At 52.8% G+C, this 21647-nt stretch overlaps 1 protein-coding gene across 5 annotated transcripts; it reads right to left on the minus strand.

Annotated features, from left to right (window-relative positions):
• Nucleotides 1–572: 572 nt before the first annotated feature.
• Nucleotides 573–21515, minus strand: LOC133232096 (myosin-3). 5 transcript variants are annotated; one of them, XM_061391085.1, is made up of 42 exons: nucleotides 21435–21514; nucleotides 20896–20931; nucleotides 20728–20778; nucleotides 19887–20098; nucleotides 18099–18242; nucleotides 17389–17545; nucleotides 16382–16409; nucleotides 15945–16053; nucleotides 15278–15370; nucleotides 14544–14607; nucleotides 14366–14464; nucleotides 13508–13611; nucleotides 13277–13415; nucleotides 12771–12889; nucleotides 12531–12680; nucleotides 11846–12016; nucleotides 11441–11747; nucleotides 11263–11333; nucleotides 10633–10720; nucleotides 10431–10548; nucleotides 9718–9841; nucleotides 9493–9629; nucleotides 9153–9408; nucleotides 8588–8830; nucleotides 8329–8505; nucleotides 8076–8221; nucleotides 7906–7996; nucleotides 7154–7543; nucleotides 6929–7055; nucleotides 6413–6531; nucleotides 6053–6249; nucleotides 5530–5713; nucleotides 4788–4953; nucleotides 4401–4525; nucleotides 3629–3937; nucleotides 3309–3512; nucleotides 3110–3235; nucleotides 2123–2293; nucleotides 1924–2028; nucleotides 1669–1764; nucleotides 1437–1574; nucleotides 573–714 (listed from the first exon to the last, which is right to left on the minus strand). In XM_061391085.1, exons 4-42 carry the CDS (start codon nucleotides 20088–20090, stop codon nucleotides 688–690), a joined length of 5823 nt encoding a protein of 1940 aa, XP_061247069.1. In that variant the 5' UTR covers nucleotides 20091–20098; nucleotides 20728–20778; nucleotides 20896–20931; nucleotides 21435–21514; the 3' UTR covers nucleotides 573–687. The 5 variants fall into 5 exon arrangements, with proteins under 5 accessions (XP_061247069.1, XP_061247068.1, XP_061247067.1 ...); XM_061391084.1 differs by having other exon boundaries at nucleotides 10431–10720; XM_061391083.1 differs by having other exon boundaries at nucleotides 12531–12889.
• Between the last annotated feature and the right edge of the window lie 132 nt (nucleotides 21516–21647).

The raw sequence follows: 21647 nt of genomic DNA on the forward strand, positions 1-21647 counted from the left end.
CCCAGGTAGTATTCTGACTTCCTACTGTATTTTCTCATAAAGACAGGCTTATCCTGGGTAGGGGTGGGATTTTCTGCTGTGCGGCTTTGAAACCATGTAGACTGAGCCAAGAACTCAGTGGTAGATGTCGCCTGGGCTCCGGGGGAACTGGCGCTATTTCACTGATTTGTGTTTCCAGTAGTTAGTGCAGCGCTCACATGGAGTGCTGCCTAACAAACTTTTCCCATACTCCAGGGCAGTTCCCTGAGAGGGTGTAGGGGGACTCTAGCCCCTGCCTTATAATCCAGTTCAACTTGAGACAGGGCTTTCCTGAACCAAGCCTTCGTGCTTCCCTTATGTTGTACTGGGAGATGTCTCTTTAGACAAACTCCCCCTTCTCCTGCCAGAGCAGTGGTTAACCTAATCTCAAATGTAAACCAAAAGCAATCTCTCCCTGTCCCCACATACACACCCCAGAAAATATGCAGAATCGCTTTATCAGGCCATCTGCTGAGATTTCCACATTGGGCATAAGTATGACCAGCGAACCATTTCCACACTGGGAAGAGAAGACAAATACAGTGAAACAGCCCCAAACTGAAAACAAAGTTTATTGCATGTGAAAAGCAGTCACATGGAAAGTATCAGAGTCAGGAACCATGAAAATACACATTTTGCATATTTTCTGTCCTGTTGCAGAGGAGGGGCTCACTCTTCACTCTCGTGGACCACCATCTGGGGAAAATGGGCATTTCTAGTTCTAGTTCTGTCAGCAGAGCCTCACTTCCTGCTGCTCCCCCTCCCCGCAAGCATCCGGGGTGCATGCTTGTCTGTCTCAGAGGACACGGGGTACTCTTTGGATCGCAGGCAAATGGATACACGACTATCTACGTGGTGGCAGTCACCCCAGGCCTGAGAGCCTGGTCCTTAGAACAGCCCAGGGGAGGTCTTCCCTAGTATCTCAGGCGGTAAAGAATCCACCTGCAATGCAGGAGACCTGGGTTCGATCCCTGAGTTGGGAAGAGCCCCTGGAGAAGGGAATGGCTACCCACTCCAGTATTCTTGCCTGGAGAATCCCATGGACAGAGGAACCTGGTGCGCTACAGTCCACGGGTCACAAAGAGTCAGACAAGACTGAGCGACTTCCACTTAGGGACCTACACGCCATGAGTGCGGTGACGGAGGCCGGCGGCAGAGGGCGCCCGAGAGCTCCCTTCCCACGGAGGGATCGCTCCCTGCTCTTCAGGACAGTGTTTTATTGGGACTCACAGACCCGGGTTTAGCCGGGCTCTTCTCAGCTGTGTGGTTCTAAGCAAATCCCAGATGGACCAGTTCTAAAGTCGATGGTGCTCCAGGGTCCCGTCCATCTCAAAAATGTCTCCATCTCGGGGGCTTCCTCCCCGGGAGCCACACCTCCCCTCCTCGCCCTCCCCACCCAGTGCCTCAGGACCACCTACCCGGCTGGAGGTGAAGTCTCGGGTCTTTGCTCGCAGCTTATTGACTTGAGATTCGGCAATATCAGCCCGTTCTTCAGCCTCCTCCAGCTCATGCTGAGCTTTTCGGAACTTGGTGAGATGAGCATTGGCTTGTTCATCCTAAAAGCGAGTCAAGTGGGTATGAGCAGTGAGCCCCTCTCTGGAGCTCCCAGGCAAGCAGGGCGGGTGTCGCCCTGGGATCTTGCTGACTTACAGCCTCCTCCGCCTGCCTCTTGTAGGACTTGACCTTCATTTGAAGTTTGTCCACCAGATCCTGTAATCTCAGCACATTCTTCCTGTCCTCTTCACTCTTCAAGAGAGAACATGGGATGGCAGGTCGCCAGGAGGGGACAGGGACACACAGGGTCCCAGTGCCTGGGCTAAAGAGTTTCTTCCTGTTTTCTGGAGAGGACCCAGGGTGAGGTTCCGCGTTACAGAGGAAATGCCCCTGGGGTTTCCTTCCACTTGCCTGGTAAGTTAACTCCTTGACCCGCCGCTCATATTTCCTCAGGCCCTTGACAGACTCAGTGTTCTTCTTCTGCTCCCCCTCAAGCTCGGACTCCAGCTCTCGGATCTGGGGGAGCACTTGGGAAGTTAGTCGGGCTGAAGCATGACCAGGGCAGGCTGGAAAGCTCCGCTTATTATGCTGGGGTCCCTTCCCCAAGTACCCGAGTCTCCAGCTTTTGGATCTGCTTCTTCCCACCCTTGAGGGCCAGCTGCTCAGCCTCGTCCAGGCGGTGCTGCAGGTCCTTCACCGTCTGCTCCAGGTTTTTCTTCATCCGCTCCAGGTGGGCGCTGGTGTCCTGCTCCTTCTTCAGCTCCTCGGCCATCATGGCCGCCTGAAAACACATCATCCCACTGAGATGTAAACAAAGGTCAGGTGCTTGGAACTGTCAAAATCTGGGGACTCGGAGGACTAGAGCCATGCTGCTGACAAAGGACACAGGTGACATGATGCCTGAGCCCACCACGCCACCATGGACTCTGGAAAGAGCTGCACCAGGCATATAAGCCAGTGAGACCTCCAAGGGCTGGATGGAAAGTGGTTTCTCCCCTTTCTTAAACTGGCCCCTTTAGGGCCTCCCCACCCCCAAGGAAATCCCGTCTTTCATTACCAACCCGTGAGTTATAGGATTCTGAGTCTATAACCCAGCATCACGGGTGTGGGGTCGGGAGGCTAAGGGAACTGGAGATGCGGACGGTGCAGGGCGGGGATAATCGCGGGGTAGTGCTCCCCACCAGCAGCAGGTGGCGCTGTGGGACTCGCGCGTCCAGGGACCGGCCTCTGGAGCAGCAAGGTGGGTGCTGGGGCGGGAAGCGGGCTTTCTGTGAGGTGACATTAGGTACGATCCAAACAAATTGCGGGGGGTAGTGTTGTCTCGTTTTCATATTTGGAATCAGTCATACATAGAACCGAAGAAGAGCATACCTCTCCCAGGGCACAAGACATGAACAGAATGCCGGTCTTTTTCATCCACACTCCTGTTATTTTTCATGCCCCCCCCCCCTTATTAATGTGTGGGAGGGCACACGCTGAGTTCTGGGGGTCGGGGGAGTGCTTCTAGAGCAGAGCTCACCCCACATGTGCCCTGGGGAGGCCCCACCCCTTCTGATGGGAACCAGCTCAGGGCTGGAGAGGGTGGGAGGGGTCTCACATCGGTGATGGCCTTCTTCGCTTTCTCTTCAGCGTTCCTCGCGTCCCTGCTGGCATCCTCAACCTCACTCTGGAGCTGCGCGAGGTCCGTCTCCAGCTTCTTCTTGGTGTGGATGAGGCTGGTGTTCTAGGGCGGGAGGAGCAGGGTTACCACGTGGCCGTCCAAGGCCAGGACCCTGCCCCGCCTCCACTCCGCTCACCTGGGTGTGCAGGAGCTGGACGCGCTCACTGGCATCCAGGAGCTCCTGCTCTGCGATCTTCCTGCTCCTCTCCGTCTGCTCCAGGGTGGCCCGCAGCTCCTCCACCTCGGCCTGCAGCAGGTTGGCTCTGCGCTCCACGATCGCCAGCTGCTCCTTCAGGTCCTCCTGGCCCCGGAGAGCATCATCCAGGTGGAGCTGGGTATCCTGGCCAGACAGTAATGGAAGCGTCTGCTTGAAGTTGAGGCCAGAGGATGCTGAGGCCAGCCCATAGCTGTGTGTGTCTGAGGATGGAGAGGTTCCCCACGAGGGAGCCCACACACCTTCAGCTGCCCCTGGACACTCCGGAGGTGTCTGACGGTCTCTGCGGCCTGGCGGTTGGCATGGCTCAGCTGGATCTCGATTTCATTCAGGTCCCCCTCCATCTTCTTCTTGATCCTGATGGCCTCATTCCGGCTCCGCACCTCGGCGTCCAGGGCACTCTGCATCGTCTCTACTGTTCTCTGGTAGTTCCTCTTCAGCTGTTCGATCTCTTCATCTTTTTCGGCCATCTTTCTATCGATTTCTGATTTCACTTGTGTCAGTTCCAGCTGGATTCGGAGGATCTTGGCCTCTTCGTGTTCAAGGGCGGCCTTTGAAGAACAAAAACAAAACAGAAATGGTACCAGTGATGGGACAGAGCCTGCTACATTCCTCTCTGAGGTAAGAAAACTCCAATGGAATATTTGTAACTAACTCAACAATATTCAAAACTCTTTTTTAAAAAAAATCCCTAACTTACCTTCAGTGCAGAAATAAAATATTTCACTGCAGTTTGTTTTTATTATACTATGAAACAATATTTCTTAGGCACTTAAGAGACTTTATAGATATTTTAAATTCATCTCAGCCTTTTGTAAAATCTCATTTTAGACCTATTTTAACATAGTGATTTTCTCCAGTAATTTCAAGATTATTCGCAGGTATTCATCCACGTAGTTTGCTAGGAAAAAAACCAACCTGAGGACTGTGACTCTGAGACCCCGAGTGGCGCCAGGCTGGAGCCCCACAGTCACGGCGTCTGCTCCCTTACTGCCTCCCTGGCATTCTGCTCACCTCTGCTTCCTCCAGAGCCAGCTGGATATCAGCCTTTTCCAGCTCAATCTGTTTCCTTGATTTCTCCAGTTCATGGATGGTTTTACCACTTTCAGCGATTTGCTCCGTGAGATCTGCTATCTCCTCTGCAAAGAGAGAAGTTTGATTGCTCTTGAACTTTCGCACAGGTTTCCACGCAGAGTAAGCACTAGCCGGATGCTCTTAACTAGTTTATCAAGCTCTAAGGATGCTGCTTGCTGGAGATAAGATACTGGACACAGAGAAGCTCGGAAACAAGCCCTTGGGTGTGGTAACAGACACGCAGATGAGGTTGGGTCCTGAAGTCACACTCCTGCAGCCTCACACTCTGGCGATAGTGTGAAGGGGGATTTTAGACAAACTGCTTACGCTCCAAATTCTTATTTTCTCGTTTCACAGTTTCAAGTTGATCTAAGGCTTCTTCATAGGCATTTTTCAGTTTGAAGAGCTCGGTGCTCAAGGAGCGGGACTCCTTCAGAGATGCCTCCAGCTCCGCCTGGCTCTCCTCACACTTGGTTTTCCATTCAGCGAGTACCTGCAGTGCCGGGGAGAAAGGCACCTCTGTCCATGACCCCTCACCTCCAGCTTCTATCTCAGGACCCCCATGAGTGTGAACACTCTGAGAATCGGGGCCCCCTTGGCTGTGTTGCTTTTTCCTGACTGTTGACTAACCAAGATTTCATTCCATAAATCAATTCAAGATCAGTCACTGGTCAGTAACAACTGCCATCTCCAAAAAGCAAGTGGACCCTTTGGGAAGGAATTAGCTGGGCCTACTTCCCTTTTCCCACTACAAAAATGGCCCTGCACTTCTAAATATTTCATTAAAACCTCCGTTCAAATCAACCATACTTGTCATACTTGCCAGAAACCCTCCCACTAGGACCCGAATTAGATTTCCACATCAGCCACCCAGACAGACCAGCCATGTTGGGGATCAAGAATGCTTGGGGCTGGATGACACTGGAGGAGGTAGCTTGTCTCCACTGAAGTGTTTGAAGGGGACCCCCACCTGCATCCCATGCTCCTTTGGTTTAGGGGGCTCGCCCCAGGTCTCACTGCTCCTGGGGCAGTCAGGACTGGGGCCCCACCTCCTGTGCCCACCCCGCACCTTGTCAAAATTCCTCTGCTTCTTGTCCAGGGCAGCAGCCAGGGAGTTGGCTCTGTCCACATCGACCATCAGGTCCTCCACCTCCGCTTGCAGCCTCTGCTTGGTCTTCTCCAGGGACGCGCACTTCGCGTTCACCGCCTCCACCTGCTCCTCGGAATCCTGGAGGCGCTGAGCCAGCTTTTTCCTTAAAACAAATGAGAAGCAGATGCTGTTTAAGCTTCAGTCCTTCTTGAACATCACTATTCATCTAACTGGAATCACTAACCTATGTGATTCAAACAGCTTTCCTTTCATAAGCCCAGGAGAACCTCCTGTCTGCTAAAAATCAGTGATCAGTAGCCTGCCTGCCTCTAACCAAGATCACAGTCGTTTGTCTCAATGAAATGTGCTCACACAAGTCCTCTGCTGGCACAGAACTGCCTTAACAGACGGTAACATTCACTCTCGAGCAGTGCTAATGTCAGTGCCCTCTGTCATTTGATCATTTAGAAGTGCTAGTTCTTCTGAAGACAGAGTTGCGTACTTGGCCTCCTCCAGCTCCTCCGTGCGCTGGATGGCGTCCGTCTCGTACTTGGTCCTCCACTGGGCCACCTCGCTGTTGGCCTTGGACAGTGCCCTCTGCAGCTCGGCCTTGGCTTCCTGTTCCTCCTCGTACTGTTCCCGCAGCAGGTCACAGTCGTGGCGGGCTGACTGCAGGGCGTGGGCCAGTGCGCTCTTGGCCTGCGGAAGTCAGGAGAGAGGAGAGGCCCAATGTATGAATGTTTCAGGCTGTGTGCGTGATGCAGCCCAGATGTGTTCCCGCTGTCATCACCTATGAATAAAGTTGTCTTGTTTCTGTAGGTTCGTAGAGGTTAGATCAGGGAGCATTCCCTCAGCTATGTACCTTGCTCTCTTCCTCTAACTGCCTCTTGAGCTCTTCTATTTGCTGGGTAAATGCTTGCTTGCTTCTGGAAAGCTGCGATACTGTGCTCTCCTTTTCCTCCAACTGACGACTCAGCTCACCTGTGTCCAGAAGGCAAACATTTTTATTTCATCCGTCTATTCATTCACTCACACATTCCTGCTGTGTGTAAGGCACTGTGCTGAGATCTGGGGGTGAAGGCACGTGTCCATGACAAGGAAGCTGAGCACACACCTGGTGAGATGCTGCTGTTAAGGGTCTCGAGGGTGTTCGGGGAGCAGGGGGTGTTCCGAGCCCCTCCTCACTCCTTACTGGACTCTCAGTGCTCACCTCCTCCAGGGCACTCTGAATGGCCTTTTGTAGATTATTCTGATTGCCTCTCTCCCAAAAATCTGCTTCCCTAGAAGTCCTCCCCAAACAAATCCTGCCTTTGGTTTTGACCTGCTGTCCCCGGTGGGTGTCCGGGAGGCGCCGACCCTCCCGTTTCCCGGCGCTCACCAGCCTCTGTTTGCAGCCGGGACTTCTGGGTACTCAGCTCGCTCAGGCTCCTCTGAATCTCCTCGTTCTTGCCCCGGGCCTCGCTTAACTGGTCCTCCAGGGTGCGGCAGATCTTCTCCAGATTTGCCTGCAGGGTAAGGAAGGGGAGAGAGCTCAGTCAGTGCTCAGGTGTGGAGGGCCAATGGTGGGAGCCCCCCCCCCCCCCCCCGCCTCCCACCCCCGAACCTTAGACTTGGACACGCTCTCCACGTTGCTGCCCAGGTCGTCGAGTTCCAGCTTGAATTCGCTCTTCTCCTTCTCCAGCTTCTGCTTGACCCTCTGCAGGTTGTCGATCTGCTCCCCCAGCTCGGCCACGCTGTCCGCATGCTTCTTGCGAAGAGCGGCCACCATGGCCTCGTGCTGCAGGGTAGCCTCCTCCAGGTCCCGGCGTAGCTTCAGGAACTCGGCCTCCCGCTTCTTGTTCAGCTCGATCTGGGTGGACGTGACGCCCCCTGCCTCCTCCAGTCGCTCGCTCAGCTCCTCCAGCTCCCGGGCGTAGTCGCTGCGCTGCTTCTCCGTCTTGGCGCGGGTCGCCCTCTCGGCCTCGATCTCTTCTTCCAGCTCCTCGATTCGGGCCTGTGCGGGCAGGCCATCCCCGGGAGAATCCTGACTCCCAGTGTCAAGAACAGGCTAGTTTCCCCTCCCATTAGACCAACCAAGTTTTGGGCTGCTCCCAGAGCAATACCAACACTGCGAGTTTCCCCTGACATGAGCCTTTCCTGCAGCGGCTGATAATGAGTATCCTCCACTCTGACTACGGATTGATATGAAATACTTCAATTACGTATTTTGTTTAAATTGTAGAAAAACTGTTCATTGCTACTGTCGGCCTGGACAGACGAGGCCCATGGTCCTGCCCCTTGCTCTGATAATGCACAGCAGACACTCCGGCTCACCGTGTGTGATAGTGTGAAAGCAAAGTCCCAAGCGCCCCCTACCTGTAGCTCTTTGATTTTCTTCTGAAACTGCAGGCCCAGAGTCTGCTCATCTTCCACTTTGCTTTGCAGTTGACAGTACTCAAAATCTTTCCTGTGAAGGGAAATGCAGAACATGTGAGGACCAGACACCCAGGCACTGGAAACCCCAGCACAGCGGTGTCAGGGCTCACTTCTTGAGCCGCTCATCCAGCTGCTGCTTGTCGTTCTCCAGATCCAGGATGGACTCCTGGGCGAGCTTCAGGTCTCCCTCCAACTTCCTTTTGTTCCTTTCCAGGTCTACACGGAGCTTCTTTTCTTGTTCCAGGGAGCTTTCCAGCTGCAAAAGGCACCATCTCCTTTTAAGAAAAAATGCTTTGCACCATGGGTGTCCCAGGGGCTCTTCCTGCCCCAACCCAGGCCTCCCAATTGGCATCCTTCACTCACATCATCCACCTGCTGTTCCAATTTGCTCTTGATTTTGCTCAAAGAATTGACTTTGTCCTCTTCTGCCTGAAGGTCATCCAGGGTCTGCTGGTGGGCCTCCTGGAGGGCCTTCTTCTCTCTGGTTAACTTTGCAATGGTTTCATCCAACCCGGCAAGTTCTTCAGTGAGGTTCTTAACCTAAGAAGATGCCACAAGCAATTATAAGAAAAGATCAAATTGGGTTTGTACTGACCATAGCAGTGGAAAGACCAGGGTGTACCTTATTCTCTGTGGCGTGTTTCTCCTTCTCAACCTTGGCCAGTGTCAGCTCAAGGTCATCTATGTCTTTCTTCAGTTCTGAACATTCGTCCTCCAGTTTCCTCTTCTTGGCTGTCAGCTCAGCATTCATCTCTTCCTCATCCTCAGCTCTCTCTGTCACTTCCTTGATCTTAGCCTCCAGCTGGAACTTGGCTTTGATCAGCTGATCACATCTTTCCTCTGCATCCAACAGGTTTTCACTTTCCTTTAAAAAAAAAAAAAAAAAAGAATCATGATTTCCTTTAATGGTTTAAAGATAAAGTCTGTGACATTCCAGTATTTTGTTGAATGAGTGAATTTGAACAAACTCCAGGAGATAGTAAAGGACAGAGGAGCCTGGCATGTTGCAATCCATGGGGTCGCAGAGAGTCTGACACAACTCAGCAACTGAACAATAACAAAGTATTTTGTTATAAATGGAATCCTTTATGAAACATACCCAGTAAAAAGCAAAAATCCCACCTAAAATCCAGTTTTCCTAGATAATCAAATCTAGGAGAAAAAACCTTAAATTCCTAGACACATACAGCTTGTACTTGCAGCTGCAGGTCGTTCTTCTCTTGTACTAGAGTCACCAGTTTTTCTTCCAGTTCCTTCCTTTTGGCCTCTGACTTGGCCAGTTCATCCTTGGTTTTCTGGAACTCTTCCTTCATGGTGGCCATCTCCTTCTCCGTCTCTGCACTCTTGAGAAGGGGCTTGATTTTGAAAAAGAGTTTCATCCAAGGCCAGTGCTTGACGTTCATGAAGGCTCGGATGTTGTACTGGATGCAGAAGATGGACTCCCTGAAAACAAAACATCAGTTATTTCTAAGAGAGACTCCCCACTTCTCCCAAAGAGCTCAGATCTGAGCACACACCCCGCTCGACCTTCTCTGCACCATCTTCTGGAATTCCACACGCATGAGGAACCCTCTGCACACGGCCTGCGTCCGGGTGATCAGCTTGGCCAGGCGGTCATCCCTCATTTCCTCCAGGGTTCCCAGCAAGCCAGCCTTGAAGAACACCTTGAGGGGAGACGGATGCCCTGGGTCAGTTTTCTGGAGGGGTCTGTCAGGGACCTCAGGCCAGTGTCTGTTGGAGCTGACACAGTACCTTGGTGTGTCCAAACTTGTACTGAGTGTGGTCGATGTCAATGGATGCCAGCAGCTTTTCACACGCCTTCTTACTGTCGATGAACTGCCCCTCGGGGATGGCACTGGCATTAAGCACTCGGTATCTGCCATGTGGACACAGAAATGTCGTAGGCTATCAGCAAAGATGTGAACTTTGGAAACCAGCTCAGGCCTCTCTTCAAGAGGCAAGAAGGCCGAGGTCCTGAGAGGGAAGGAAACTCGCCCTTGGTCACAGGCCAAACAGTGGCCTGAAATCTAGGCCTTCCGACTCTTCTTTGCCACATCTTTTTCTGCCACATGGTTTATCGGAGAAGGCCCTGAGAAAGTGTGGCAGAAAGAAGCATGTGTACCTTGACCAGATGGTGGTTAAATCATTTTACATGGAGTCCACAGCTGTTCAGTGTTTTTCCCTCTCAAATTCCAGCATTTACACACCTCCTCAAGAAACAAATGGAACATTTCTATTACATATGCATGTTCAGTTGCTAAGTCATGTCCAACTCTTTGCAGCACCACAGACTGCAGTCTGCCAGGCTCCTCTGTCCATGGAATTCTCCAGGCAAGAATACTGGAGTGGGTTGCCATGCCCTTCTCCAGGGGATCTTCCTGACCCAGGGATCAAACCCGGGTCTCCAGCACGGGCAGGCAGGTTCTTGACCGCTGAGCTGCTGGGGAAGCCCTCTTACCACGTACCTCTGTTTGAAGTCCCCGTAGAGGATCCTGTTGGGGAAGCCCTTCCTGCAGATGCGGATGCCCTCCAGCACCCCATTACAGCGCAGCTGGTGCAGGACCAGGCTGTGCTCCATGGCGCCTGAGAAGAGAAGCAACGTCAGCTTCGCACAGACTCTCCTAAAACCCGACCCGAGTGCCGCCTCCAGACCAGCGGGCATCTTACCTGGGGTTTTGGTCTCGTTGGGAATTATACAGCGCACAAAGTGAGGGTGTGTTGTTCTTAAATTTGACATCAACTTGTTCAGGTTTTCCTAAAAGAGATTCAATTTGACAGTGAGCGGACTGTAGGCTTTTACAAACACAGAGATACAGTGTAACAAAAAAAGATATTTTGCACTTCTTGTGAATTCTAATAAAGGTCTTATTTAATTCTTTTCAAAAGGTCTTTCAATAGTCCATTTGGCAAGAAGTATAGATATGATATGACAGTCTTTTGCTTCACAGTGAGCCAGAGACTAGCCAAGTACAGGACGCCTGCTGAGTTAACTCGGGGGAGCTATCCGGCTCCACTGGGCGCCTGAGACGCTGCTGCCTGTGTCCTTCAGGCAAGTCAGAAAGTTCACGCTGAGGACTGGCCTCCCAGGCAACCCGGCTGGTTGCGTGTAAGATGGGGGTTAAATTCTGGTCCTCCAATTGTTAGCACTTATCTGCATATACCACCACTGTCCTAAGTGACAGGAAGCAGATTAAGATCACATCACTCTTCTTGAATAAAGCAAGTTCAGCATCTCTACGTTGCTCATTTTGAGATGACTTAAGCCAATTACAAGCAAATAAATTCTATCTTTCTTACCCTGAAAAGGGCAGAGACGGTTTGGAAGGAAGAACCCTTTTTCTTGGCAACTTTCTTCTTTCCGCTGTCAGCTGAAAGAAAAGATGGTGTGTGGTGTTAGCAGGCCTCCAGAGCTGTTTCCTTTGTGGGCTGAGTTGGGGGAGAAGGGTGGATTCGAGGCAGCCTGGGAGTCTGTTACCGTCCGCGGTGGTGAAGGTGGCGTAGAGGTGTGCCAGGAGCCTGTTGGAGGACTTCTGGTACAGCCCAACCACCGTCTCGTTCAGGGGGTCCTTGTTCTTCTCCAGCCAGCCTGAGACACTGTAGTCCACGGTGCCCGCATAGTGAATCAGGGAGAAGTGGGCCTCGGCTCTGCCCTTGACCACCTTGGGCTTCTGGAAGTTGGCAGACTTGCCCAGGTGCTGGTCATACAGCTTGTTCTTGAAGGAGGTGTCCGTGGCCTTGGGGAACATGCACTCCTCTTCCAGGATGGAGAAGATGCCCATAGGCTGGACCAAGGCAGAGTGCACACGGGGTGAGTGGGTGTGAGCTGCCGTGACAAGCACCAGGCCTGTGAGGGCGGTTACCAAGCACACATGGCAGGTACCTTCTCGATGAGCTCGATGCAGGCGGCCAGGTCCATCCCGAAGTCGATGAACGTCCACTCGATGCCTTCCTTCTTGTACTCCTCCTGCTCCAGCACGAACATGTGGTGGTTGAAAAACTGTTGCAGTTTCTCGTTGGTGAAGTTGATGCACAGCTGCTCCAGGCTGTTATACTAACATTAAAAACATAATGTCCACACGGAAGGTTAGACTGCTTTCAAAGTCAAAGACGCACCAACCTTCTTCTTTCTCCTCCTTGTTTCTCCTTGTCTTGGGAGTAGCTCAGCTAGGCTTTCAGGTGTGGTCACATTCTTGGGCTCAGCTCACATCACGTTTTCTCCGAACTCAAGCTAGAAGATACCTCTCCGTCTCCTAAGTCCATGGCCTGGGCCTCTCCTGGACCCTGACCACGGTTTGTCTTATCTATAGTTGGTCTTCTGCGTACTTACATACTTCTCGTCATAATCTACAAACTACAAGCTCATCTTTTATTCACCTGCAAGTCTTATAGCTGGTAGACATTGACAACATGCTCTAATGGGTGTACATGCTTCTACCTGACCCACCCTCCATCTAGTGCTCCTCCCAGATGTGATATGGGGTGACAAGTGGCTGCCTGGACATCTTGCCTGTGATCCTGAGAACCAGCCCCCCACATAAAGACACCTGAATATTGAGAACGCAAACCTCGAAGATCTCAAAGCCTGCGATGTCCAGGACGCCAATGAAGTGCTGTCTCGGCAGCTTGGTGTCCAGCTGCTGGTTGATGCGGGTGACCATCCACAGGAACAACTTCTCGTAGACGGATTTGGAGAGGGCGTTCACAGCATGGTGCACCTGTGTCGGGGGGTCAGCACCTGTGTTGCGTCTGTGGGCAGTAGCCATCGGGTGCCTGCATCCCTTCCCAGCCTCCTGGCAGTCACTTACCTGATCAACGGTCTGGCCCTTGGTAACATACTCATTCCCAACTTTCACTCTGGGGAAGCATAAAGCTTTCAGGAGGTCCGAAGAATTCAGGCCCATCAGATAGGCTGTCTTGTCAGCCACTGGCAGGAAAGAAGGCCAGTTACAAGGGAAACCCCAGATAACTGGCAAAGCCAAAGAACCCCTCTGAAAATCCTCCAGATGTTTCAAGGCTCAGCTCAGCTTGTCTCCATGTGTTTGCATTACATGTCTCTAAACCGCTCACCTGTGGGCGCTAAGTCACTCAGAGAATATAATGGGCTTTGTGAAAAGGCAGCACTGGGTTCCACAAAACCCTGGTCACTCCTCACCGTGTCTGAAACAGGACCACTCGAGTGACTCAGTAGACAGGGCAGTAACCTGTCAGCATCTGACCCCCACAGAGGTTCATCTTTCCAGGGGGAGGAGGATTGATCACTTTCAAGGGAGGCCCCCAGCTCTAGCGCACGCCCCAGTGGGTGATGGGGTACCTTCTGTGCCGTCCGGCTCTGCCTGCTCCTCCCGCTGCTTCTGCTTGAACTTCATATTTCCGTAGTGCATCACGGCGCCTGTCAGCTTGTAGAGCCCAGACTTCTCCTCGGGGGTGAAGCCCAGGATGTCAATGGCGCTCTGGCATTGCAGGAGAACGTGTCAGCCGGCTGACGTCAGTGATGGAGCAGGAGCCCCCGCCACACACACATCCTTCTCCCTGATCTACTTACATCCGTGGCCAGCAGCTCCTCAGCATCGTCAATGCTGGCCACCAGGATCTCGCCCTGGCTGATGAAGGGGTAATCATAAGGGTTGGTTGTGATGAGCAGCAGCTCTGCAATGATGACCAGTTAGAGGGGGTCACATGGATGCAAAGGAAACACCCCCGCCTGGGGCTAAACAGCCTCTCATACTCACTCTGTGGCTGAATATAAAGTCCAGGGAAGACTCTGCACCCACCCCGGCCAAACAGGGTACAACCCCCAGAGAGAACATTTAAACCCTTTTGCTTTGTGTGCAGACAGCACAGTTCCATGTCGGTTGGGAAAGATTAATCAGGAAAACAGGCTGAGTGTGGGCCAGGACACAGAGAGCCACTGGAAGAAAGCCCAGATGGTTTGGTAGAATCGTCGTCTTTTCCAAAATCTGTTGAAAGCTGCAGCCTGTTTCCAGGATTGGGCCCAGAATGCTGAGCAGACATAGCCAGAGAGCAGAGAAGGGCACAGAGCCCCTGTTAGGTGCCAAATGAAAAGCGGGGTGGACATCCACCAGCTGGCGGTTCCTCTGACTTGGCGCCGGCCTCACAGCATTTGGTGGAAGATTGGTTTTGTGGCTGACCACAAGGGGGCATCAGAGGACCACTAAACGCTAAGTCGTTCAGCCAGTTTCCATGAACCAGAGCTGAAGGCAATTGTGCCTCATTCTTTTTCTGTCCATTGGATTGCATTTCTCATATTGGCACATCACTGTCAAAACAGCCACACCCTATTTCTAAAACAAATTTCTTCTGCGAGTAGGCACAACTCTCTTCAGTCCACTCACCTAAGAGCTGACAGGCCCCAGACCAGCCCCTCTGGGGGCATCCTCACCTATGAGCTCAGGCTTCTTATTGGAAAGAATCTGGTAGAAGATGTGGTAGCTTCTCTCAGCCTTCAGCTGGAAGGTCACTCTTGACTTTTCCAGCAGATCTAGGAACGCAAACACAGGAGTGTCTTCCAAACTGTTGCCCCAATGTCCCAAAACATCTGATTCTAGGAATCTACTTACATGTTTCAATATCTGCAGAGGCCAGCTTTCCCGTGGTACCAAAATGTATGCGGATGAACTTGCCCTGTCGGGGAAGGGAGACCAAGTAACCTGATTCCAGGTTGTTCCTACCCACCTGGGGAGTGCAACAGGGCCTTTTTCCCCAGGAACTTGCAGTTAAGTGTCCTTGTCGCCTCTCTCCCTGCTTTGCTGTGCCTTCCTCCATCCCCTTGTTCCACACTGCATCCACATGCCACCCCAGTCAGCAGAGTCATATTCTGTTCAAGATGCAAATCAAACCATATCACTTCCCTCTAACAGGATCCTGACTTCTGGAATGAAACCAGACCCTTCTCCTGGCCTGCATGCTCCCAGGCTCCAGGTCCCTTCCCATTGCCCCTCCTCACTTCCCCACCTCACCTCGCAGAGCCTGCCTTACTCCAGCCACTCAGACCCCCTGGAGATCCCTTGACTCCACCAGTCCCCTCCCTGCCTCTGAACTGTGTCCCGCCTCACCCTGTGGATCTCGGGTTCACAGGTCAGAGCCCCCCAGGAGGGCTCCCCTGCTGGCCCTGTCTAAAGGAGACCCGGCCCCCTTTACTGTCCCATTTACTAGGGAACTGTCAGACTGTTCTGTAGACTTGTTTCCTCCTCCTTTCATTATCCACCCCTGGGACTGCAGGTTCCTGGAAGCAGGGATCGTGCCTCCTCGCTGGCCTTGGAGGACACCCCAGCTTGACCCAGCACAGACTCACAAAGCGGGACGAGTTGTCGTTCCTCACGGTCTTGGCATTCCCAAAGGCCTCCAGCAGTGGGTTGGCGCTGATGATCTGGTCTTCCAGTGTCCCCTGGAGCAGGGAGTCAGTGCAGGAAGAGCCCCGTGTGAGGGTGAGCTCCGATGCCCCTCCTCCCAGTTGGTCCCTCCCCTGCTCCCTGCTTTCCAACCTAGGGCCCAACCACATCATCAGCACCTCACTCAGAGCCCTGTTGCCAAGTCGTGTTTGGCTCTGGTTGGGTATCTTGACATGAACCTCATTTAACCCTTCAGTTCCTTCATTCTCCAGGTGGTGAGGCCACCTGTGTTCACACCATATTGCTGTGATATATTCATTTTGAAAGGCAAGTGGATGCGACAGTTCTCCCTGGGTGGTGTGTGTGACTCGGGTGTATGTCAGATTGACTTTTCTCAGCGGAGCCTTAGAGCTTATTTTCTTGGCAATCGCCGGATCTGGTCCTGTGAGATCACCAATGCGCTGGATCGTCTAGGAGAGCCGGCTGTCCTGTGCGATTTCCAACCCTGCCAGCACTCCTTCCCTGAGGAGATGGGCACCTCCCACCCCACACATGCCCTATGCCTCCTTACTCTGAAGTTAAGACAAGGGTTGGCAGTAGAAGCAGAGCCAGCCTGCCTCCTCTTCTTACCCTCATCTTGGAGTCCTTCTTCTTGGCAAGGTCTCCAGTTGCTGCAATTGTTGCAAAGTACTGGATGACCCTTTTGGTGTTCACAGTCTTTCCTGCCCCGGATTCTCCACTAGATCGAAAGAGAGAGGAGGAGGAAAAGAGTCCTGTGACTGTAAACAGCCTCCTGAGCCACATCAGATATGAGATTCCCAACAAAGAGGAGCCCATTCGGAGAGACAAGGGCCCTGGGAGACCGGCACCACTGAATACCCTGGACGGGGAACCCCAGCTTCTTGAGGCCTCACACGCCTTCTGGCCTGTCCCCCATGCATCTTTGCATCACAGACTTTGTCCTCTGTACTTTCTCACTAATAGAACAAAGCAAGTGGCGTCTTCCCCTTCTGCACTGGGGACAGAGAGCCACAGCTGTGAGAACGCTCTACACCTTGGATACTTACGTGATCAGAATAGACTGGTTTTCACGATCTGCCAAAGGGAAAAATAAAATAGGGTTGATGGTATTATAAAAGGAACTTTCTCAACCTAAATATCCATCTACAGAGGAGTGGATTAAGAAGATGTGGTACATACACACAAGGGAATATTACTTGGCCATAAAAAGGAATGAAATAATGCCATTTGCAGCAACATGAGTGAGCTAAAAATTACCATACTAACTGAAGTAAGTCAGACAGAAAGGCAAATACCATATATCACTTACGTGTGGTTATATGATATGACTGAACTTAGTTAGAAACTAGAAACAGACTCACATAGAAAACAAACCTATGGTTACCGAAGGGGAAAGGGGTGAGGGAGGAGTAAACTGGGATTTGGGGATTACCAGATACAAACTACCATATATAAAATAAATAAGGTCCTACTGTACAACACAGGGAACTGTATTCAATATCCTATAATAAGCCATAGTGGGAAAAAATCTGAATATATATCTATATCTATATCTATCTGAATCACTCTGCTGTAAACAAGAAGTTAATACAACATTGCAAATCAATTATATTTCAATCAAAAATTTTTAATAAAAATAAAAAGAGCTTCCCAGTTCTCCATGTCTCCAACAGTCAGAGTTCACTGCACAATGACTCTGTTTTGTCGTACATGGGAGCTCAAAGAGACTCCTCCATGAGAATACAGATCAAAGAGGTTAAGCCCCTGCTTACAGCCAGCCACCGGCTGCCCATCATATTAGGTTGAACCATATGAAACTATCAGTCTTTGTTTTGGGCCCACAAAAACGTCAGTTTCACATGAGGTAACTCATGCTTGCATTAAATCCAAGCTTCTCACCCAGGCCTGCAAGGCCCTAAAATCTCTGGCTTCCTTTTTTTTAAGCACCTCCAGCCAGTTGTGTGGAGGCTGCACACTGGAGAGGCAGCTGATTCCAGACCTGCAGCCTCCCTGAGCCCTGCCCGTCTCTCAGGCTTCCTCCTTGGAGACCTACCTGTGAGCATGAACTGATAGGCGTTGTCAGAGATGGAGAAGATGTGGGGTGGGGCCTCCTGGCGCTTCTTGCCCCGGTAGCCCTCCACCACCTCGGGGTTGTACACCGGCAGCCACTTGTAGGGGTTGACGGTGACGCAGAAGAGGCCCGAGTAGGTCTGTGGGGGCGTAAAAAATATATATTTATGTACACATGGGTGTGTGCCTATAAAACCCTCCCCCTTTGTTATTTCACTTTTCTTTATGAGAAACTCGTAAAGGAGGCAAGATACGATTTCTCTCTGTGGATGAGGCAGCTGAGACCTGAGGGGTGCTGCGGCCATCCACAGCTGCTGAGTGGCAGCACCAGGACCCGGCCTCAGCCCCACCCCTCCTCCGGTCCCCTCCTGGCCCCACTCATCTCTCACTTTCTCATCCTCCATCACTCTCATCCCCCTTTCTTCATTTTCCCTCTTTTGTTCAATGGCCTCAGTTCAGTTCAGTCACTCAGTCGTGTCCGACTCTTTGCAACCCCATGGACTGCAGCTCGCCAGGCCTCCCTGTCCATCACCAACTCCCAGAGTTTACTCAAACTCACGTCCATTGAGTCAGTGATGCCATCCAACAGCCTCGTCAAACACTAATCCTTCTAAAGCCCATCTCCCCGTGAGCATCTCCACACCACCCCCACCCCACCCAAGGTCCCAGGAGCCCGCAGACGTGGGCACTGACATAGATCATCCAGGAGGTGTAGCGGTCCTTGAGGTTGTACAGGACGGCCGGCTCGTTCAGGTGCGTCAGCATGGCCATGTCCTCGATCCGGTCGAACTTGGGGGGGTTCATCGCGTACACATCCTCTGGCTTCACCACCAGCGTCTGCAAGGGAAGGGGTAGGGCGCACATCTGGGCTTCTCTGTGCACAGGTGTGTCTCCCACGCCCAGATCAGAAGGAGGGGGTGCTGGAGGAAAGGCCCATCTGACAGGGAGGGAGTCGGGGATGGGGCGGCTCATGGTGAAGGAGATGGAATGGGGTTCGGTTCTGATACTCGGGCTTTTGTTTTTTCCGTCTCCAGTGGTCTGAAGTGAGGGAAGGATGACAGAAAGGAGAGGAGGGTCTCGGGGGGATTTGGGGAGGAGGACGCAGGCCCAGGAGCCAGCGGGAACTCCTCAGCTGGGTCATGCTGGCTGGGCCAAAACCTGGCTCCAGCGGCTCATGGGTCTTGGCCGTCTACTTAGAGGGCACGGCAGGTGGATGGTGTCCCCGAGGCAGGGTGAGAGAGGAGGAAGCTGGTGGCATGGACTTCCAGGCTGGCAGCTCGAGTCATCCTGAGGTCCCTGAAAGCAGCTCCCAGCCCCCACCCTGCATCTCACCCATTCACCCCCACCTGCCTGAGCTGTGAAAGGGAACCCCCTACCCCACTCCCTTTTTGGGACAAGAGAACTCCAGGCTGGAAGCAACCACCATGCAGAGCGGTGGTGACAGGCATCTTCGTGCTCCCCTCGAAAGGAGCAGACCCCCGGCCCAGTGCCCGGGGCGTTGGAAGACCTGGCATCGTGGTGTGGAGCTCACCTTCCACTCTCATACCCTCCACTTACCCCCTTCCTGTCTGAGACCTCCATTGCAGATGATGGTTTTCCCGGCCCCGCGTCTGGGCCAAGTGGTAGGAAACCTGCCTTCTAGCCGGGGTTCACTAAAACCATCCAGGCCACAGCTCTCCAGTGAGGAGGTCTGGACCTCTTGGACTGTCCTCCACCAGGACAGTCTGTGCTCCCTGCAGCTTCGGAAGCTATTCCCCACTCCGTCATCTGAAATGTACCGAGAGCTGCCCTCGAGCTTCAGGGCTTGGAAGATGGTTTCAATGGGTGGTTTCCATGCTGTTTTCTTTCACATCCAACCCAATGATACTATTTCCTTTACTCCTCTCATTTGGATCCCCACCCCCATTTTATTTGAACCTTTCTTAGAACATTTCTGGATTCTTCTGGTCTAAATTCCAGAGAGTTGGGATGTCCAGAAATCCTCCCAGCACCCCCATGCTAGCCTGGGCAGAAAGGAATGCGCTACACTGCCCATTGCCTTCGTGATATGGGGACACTGCTACTTCAGTCAAGCTTGTGGTCCACTAGGGTCCCTGACCCGCTTTCCTTACTTCCTTACATACTATATCACCAGAAGAATCAGGGGGAAACCTAGGCTCCCAAAGGACAGTGCTCTGAAGGAGGTCATCCTCTTGTTGGCCTCTCAACTCCACACCCCTGGGACACACACGGCTGGTTCCCGCTGACCTAGAGTGACATGAACCTCAACAAAAGCGCTGGAACATGACTTGCTTTGGCCAGCCGCAGGCAGGCGGTTCTCCCACCGTGCAACCTGAGGCCAGTGTTCACTCTGCTTTCTCTGAGGTCACCTGGGAGGTATCACATGTGGAGAGGGCCAGGTGTGGGGCAGACACACAGACTGTGCAGCCAGGGGGGCAGACAGAGGGCCAGTGGCTCGCAGAGGGAGTGGACGGGGCTTACCCTGTTGTCTTCAGTTTCCACCGTGACCTTCCCGTCCTGGGTGCTCTTGATTCTCCCCTTGGCATACTCTTCCTTAGAGTCAACCACGAAGCAGTAGGTTTTGGCATCAAAGGGCTGGTTCTGGGCCTCGATCCTCTCCTTTTCTGACTTCCGGAGGAAGGGAGCGGCGATGCCGAACACTTCCATCTCGGTGTCACTACTCATGGTGTTGGCTGGAGGATGAACCCACCAGGTCAGCCCCCTACCCCCGACTCCAGCCCTGCCCCCGTGGGAGCCCACCAATGTGGGCCAGGAGCATCTGATTTTTCCCATCCATCCCCTGGGAAAAATCAAATGCACACGTTTTGTGCTGACTCTGTGCAAAGGGCACGGAGTGGATGCCACCCAAGCTCCCCCATCCGGCGGGGCTCAGAGGGGTGAAGGAACCCGAAGGAGGGGGCAGCTCTTGGGACTGAGTTTCCTTTCCTGAAAAGCCCAGGTGTTGCCAAGGGGAAATTTAAAAATAAACACCATCAGAAATAAACACCATTCTTCAAAGACAGTGTGCTAAATGGCAAACAGCTAAGGAATTTGGGGACTGTTTCGATTCAAGGTGGCTACCTCTTCACACAAGGAAACTGGCTTTTGCTTCCTTCGGTTCTGTTCTGAGAACAGAGGTGGCATCTGACTTCAGCATCTGCCGAGACCCTCTCCCCAGCCTGCCCTGTCCTGGTCTAAGGTCCTCTCCAATCCACCCTGTCCTGGTCTAAGCTCCACAGGCTCTTGCCCCCCAGGCCACTGGAAGCGGGAGGAACTGGACCCTGGAGACTTCTGAGCCAAGGGACCCAACCTGCTTCCTCACCTGAGAGTCACTCCCACAGGACAGAGGACAACAGCAGCCGGGAAATCAGACCTGCGGTAAATATGCAGGAAGCAAGCTCAGGACACCGGACAGTGTAGTTCAGTTCTGAATCGGGTCTTGAATTAACCAAATAAGGGGAAAGGACTAATAACTTAAAGAGAGTCTTACCCGGGAGACAGGCTGGAAGAGCAGATGGGATGTGACCTACAAGTGATTCATAAAGGTAGTCAAAGCCCCCAGCTGCCCCCAAACCTGGCTCCCACCAGCCCACTAATGCACCCTCCTCAGTCTGCATGCAGTGCTTCTCTTTCAGAATGAGGCAGGAAGGACAGCATCTCTGTCGAAAAGGCCTGTGGTTCCAGGCTAGGATCGGGCCCCCTCTGACTTCTGTGAACAAGGAGAAGTCTCAAATTGGCAAACTGAAACAAGCCATCGAGGCCTTGAGATCAAGGACACCCGCTCGCAAGGCACACAGCGCAGGCAGGGGAGGGTGAGGGTGGGGGCGGGGGCGGGGGCGGTGACCCCACAGCCTCTGTACAGATCAGAGTGGAAGAGGGGGGGTCATCGGGCCACACTGACAAACCAAGGTCCGTGGAGCATCCAGAGGGATCCTGCCCAAGGGGGCCCTCGAAGACAAAGTCAAGGGGAGCTTGGGGAGGAGGAAGTGGGGTGCAGGAGGTGGAGACCCAGCTCCACCTCTAACTAACCTCACCACAGCCAGGTGTGGTCCTCCGAGCCACACACGGAAGAGAGCTGTGCAGGGCGCTCAGACTCCTCCACCCACAGCAGCGCCAGGGGGCTGCCGCTGCGGCTTTTATAGCCTGTCCCCCCACCACTCATTCCTGCTCTATATTTGGAAAGGGAATGACTGATGCCATGAACAGAGGGCCAGCTCCCTTCCTCACGTTTTTTTTTGCTGT

Source organism: Bos javanicus, chromosome 19, assembly GCF_032452875.1.
Source record: "Bos javanicus breed banteng chromosome 19, ARS-OSU_banteng_1.0, whole genome shotgun sequence".
Taxonomy (NCBI): domain Eukaryota; kingdom Metazoa; phylum Chordata; class Mammalia; order Artiodactyla; family Bovidae; genus Bos; species Bos javanicus.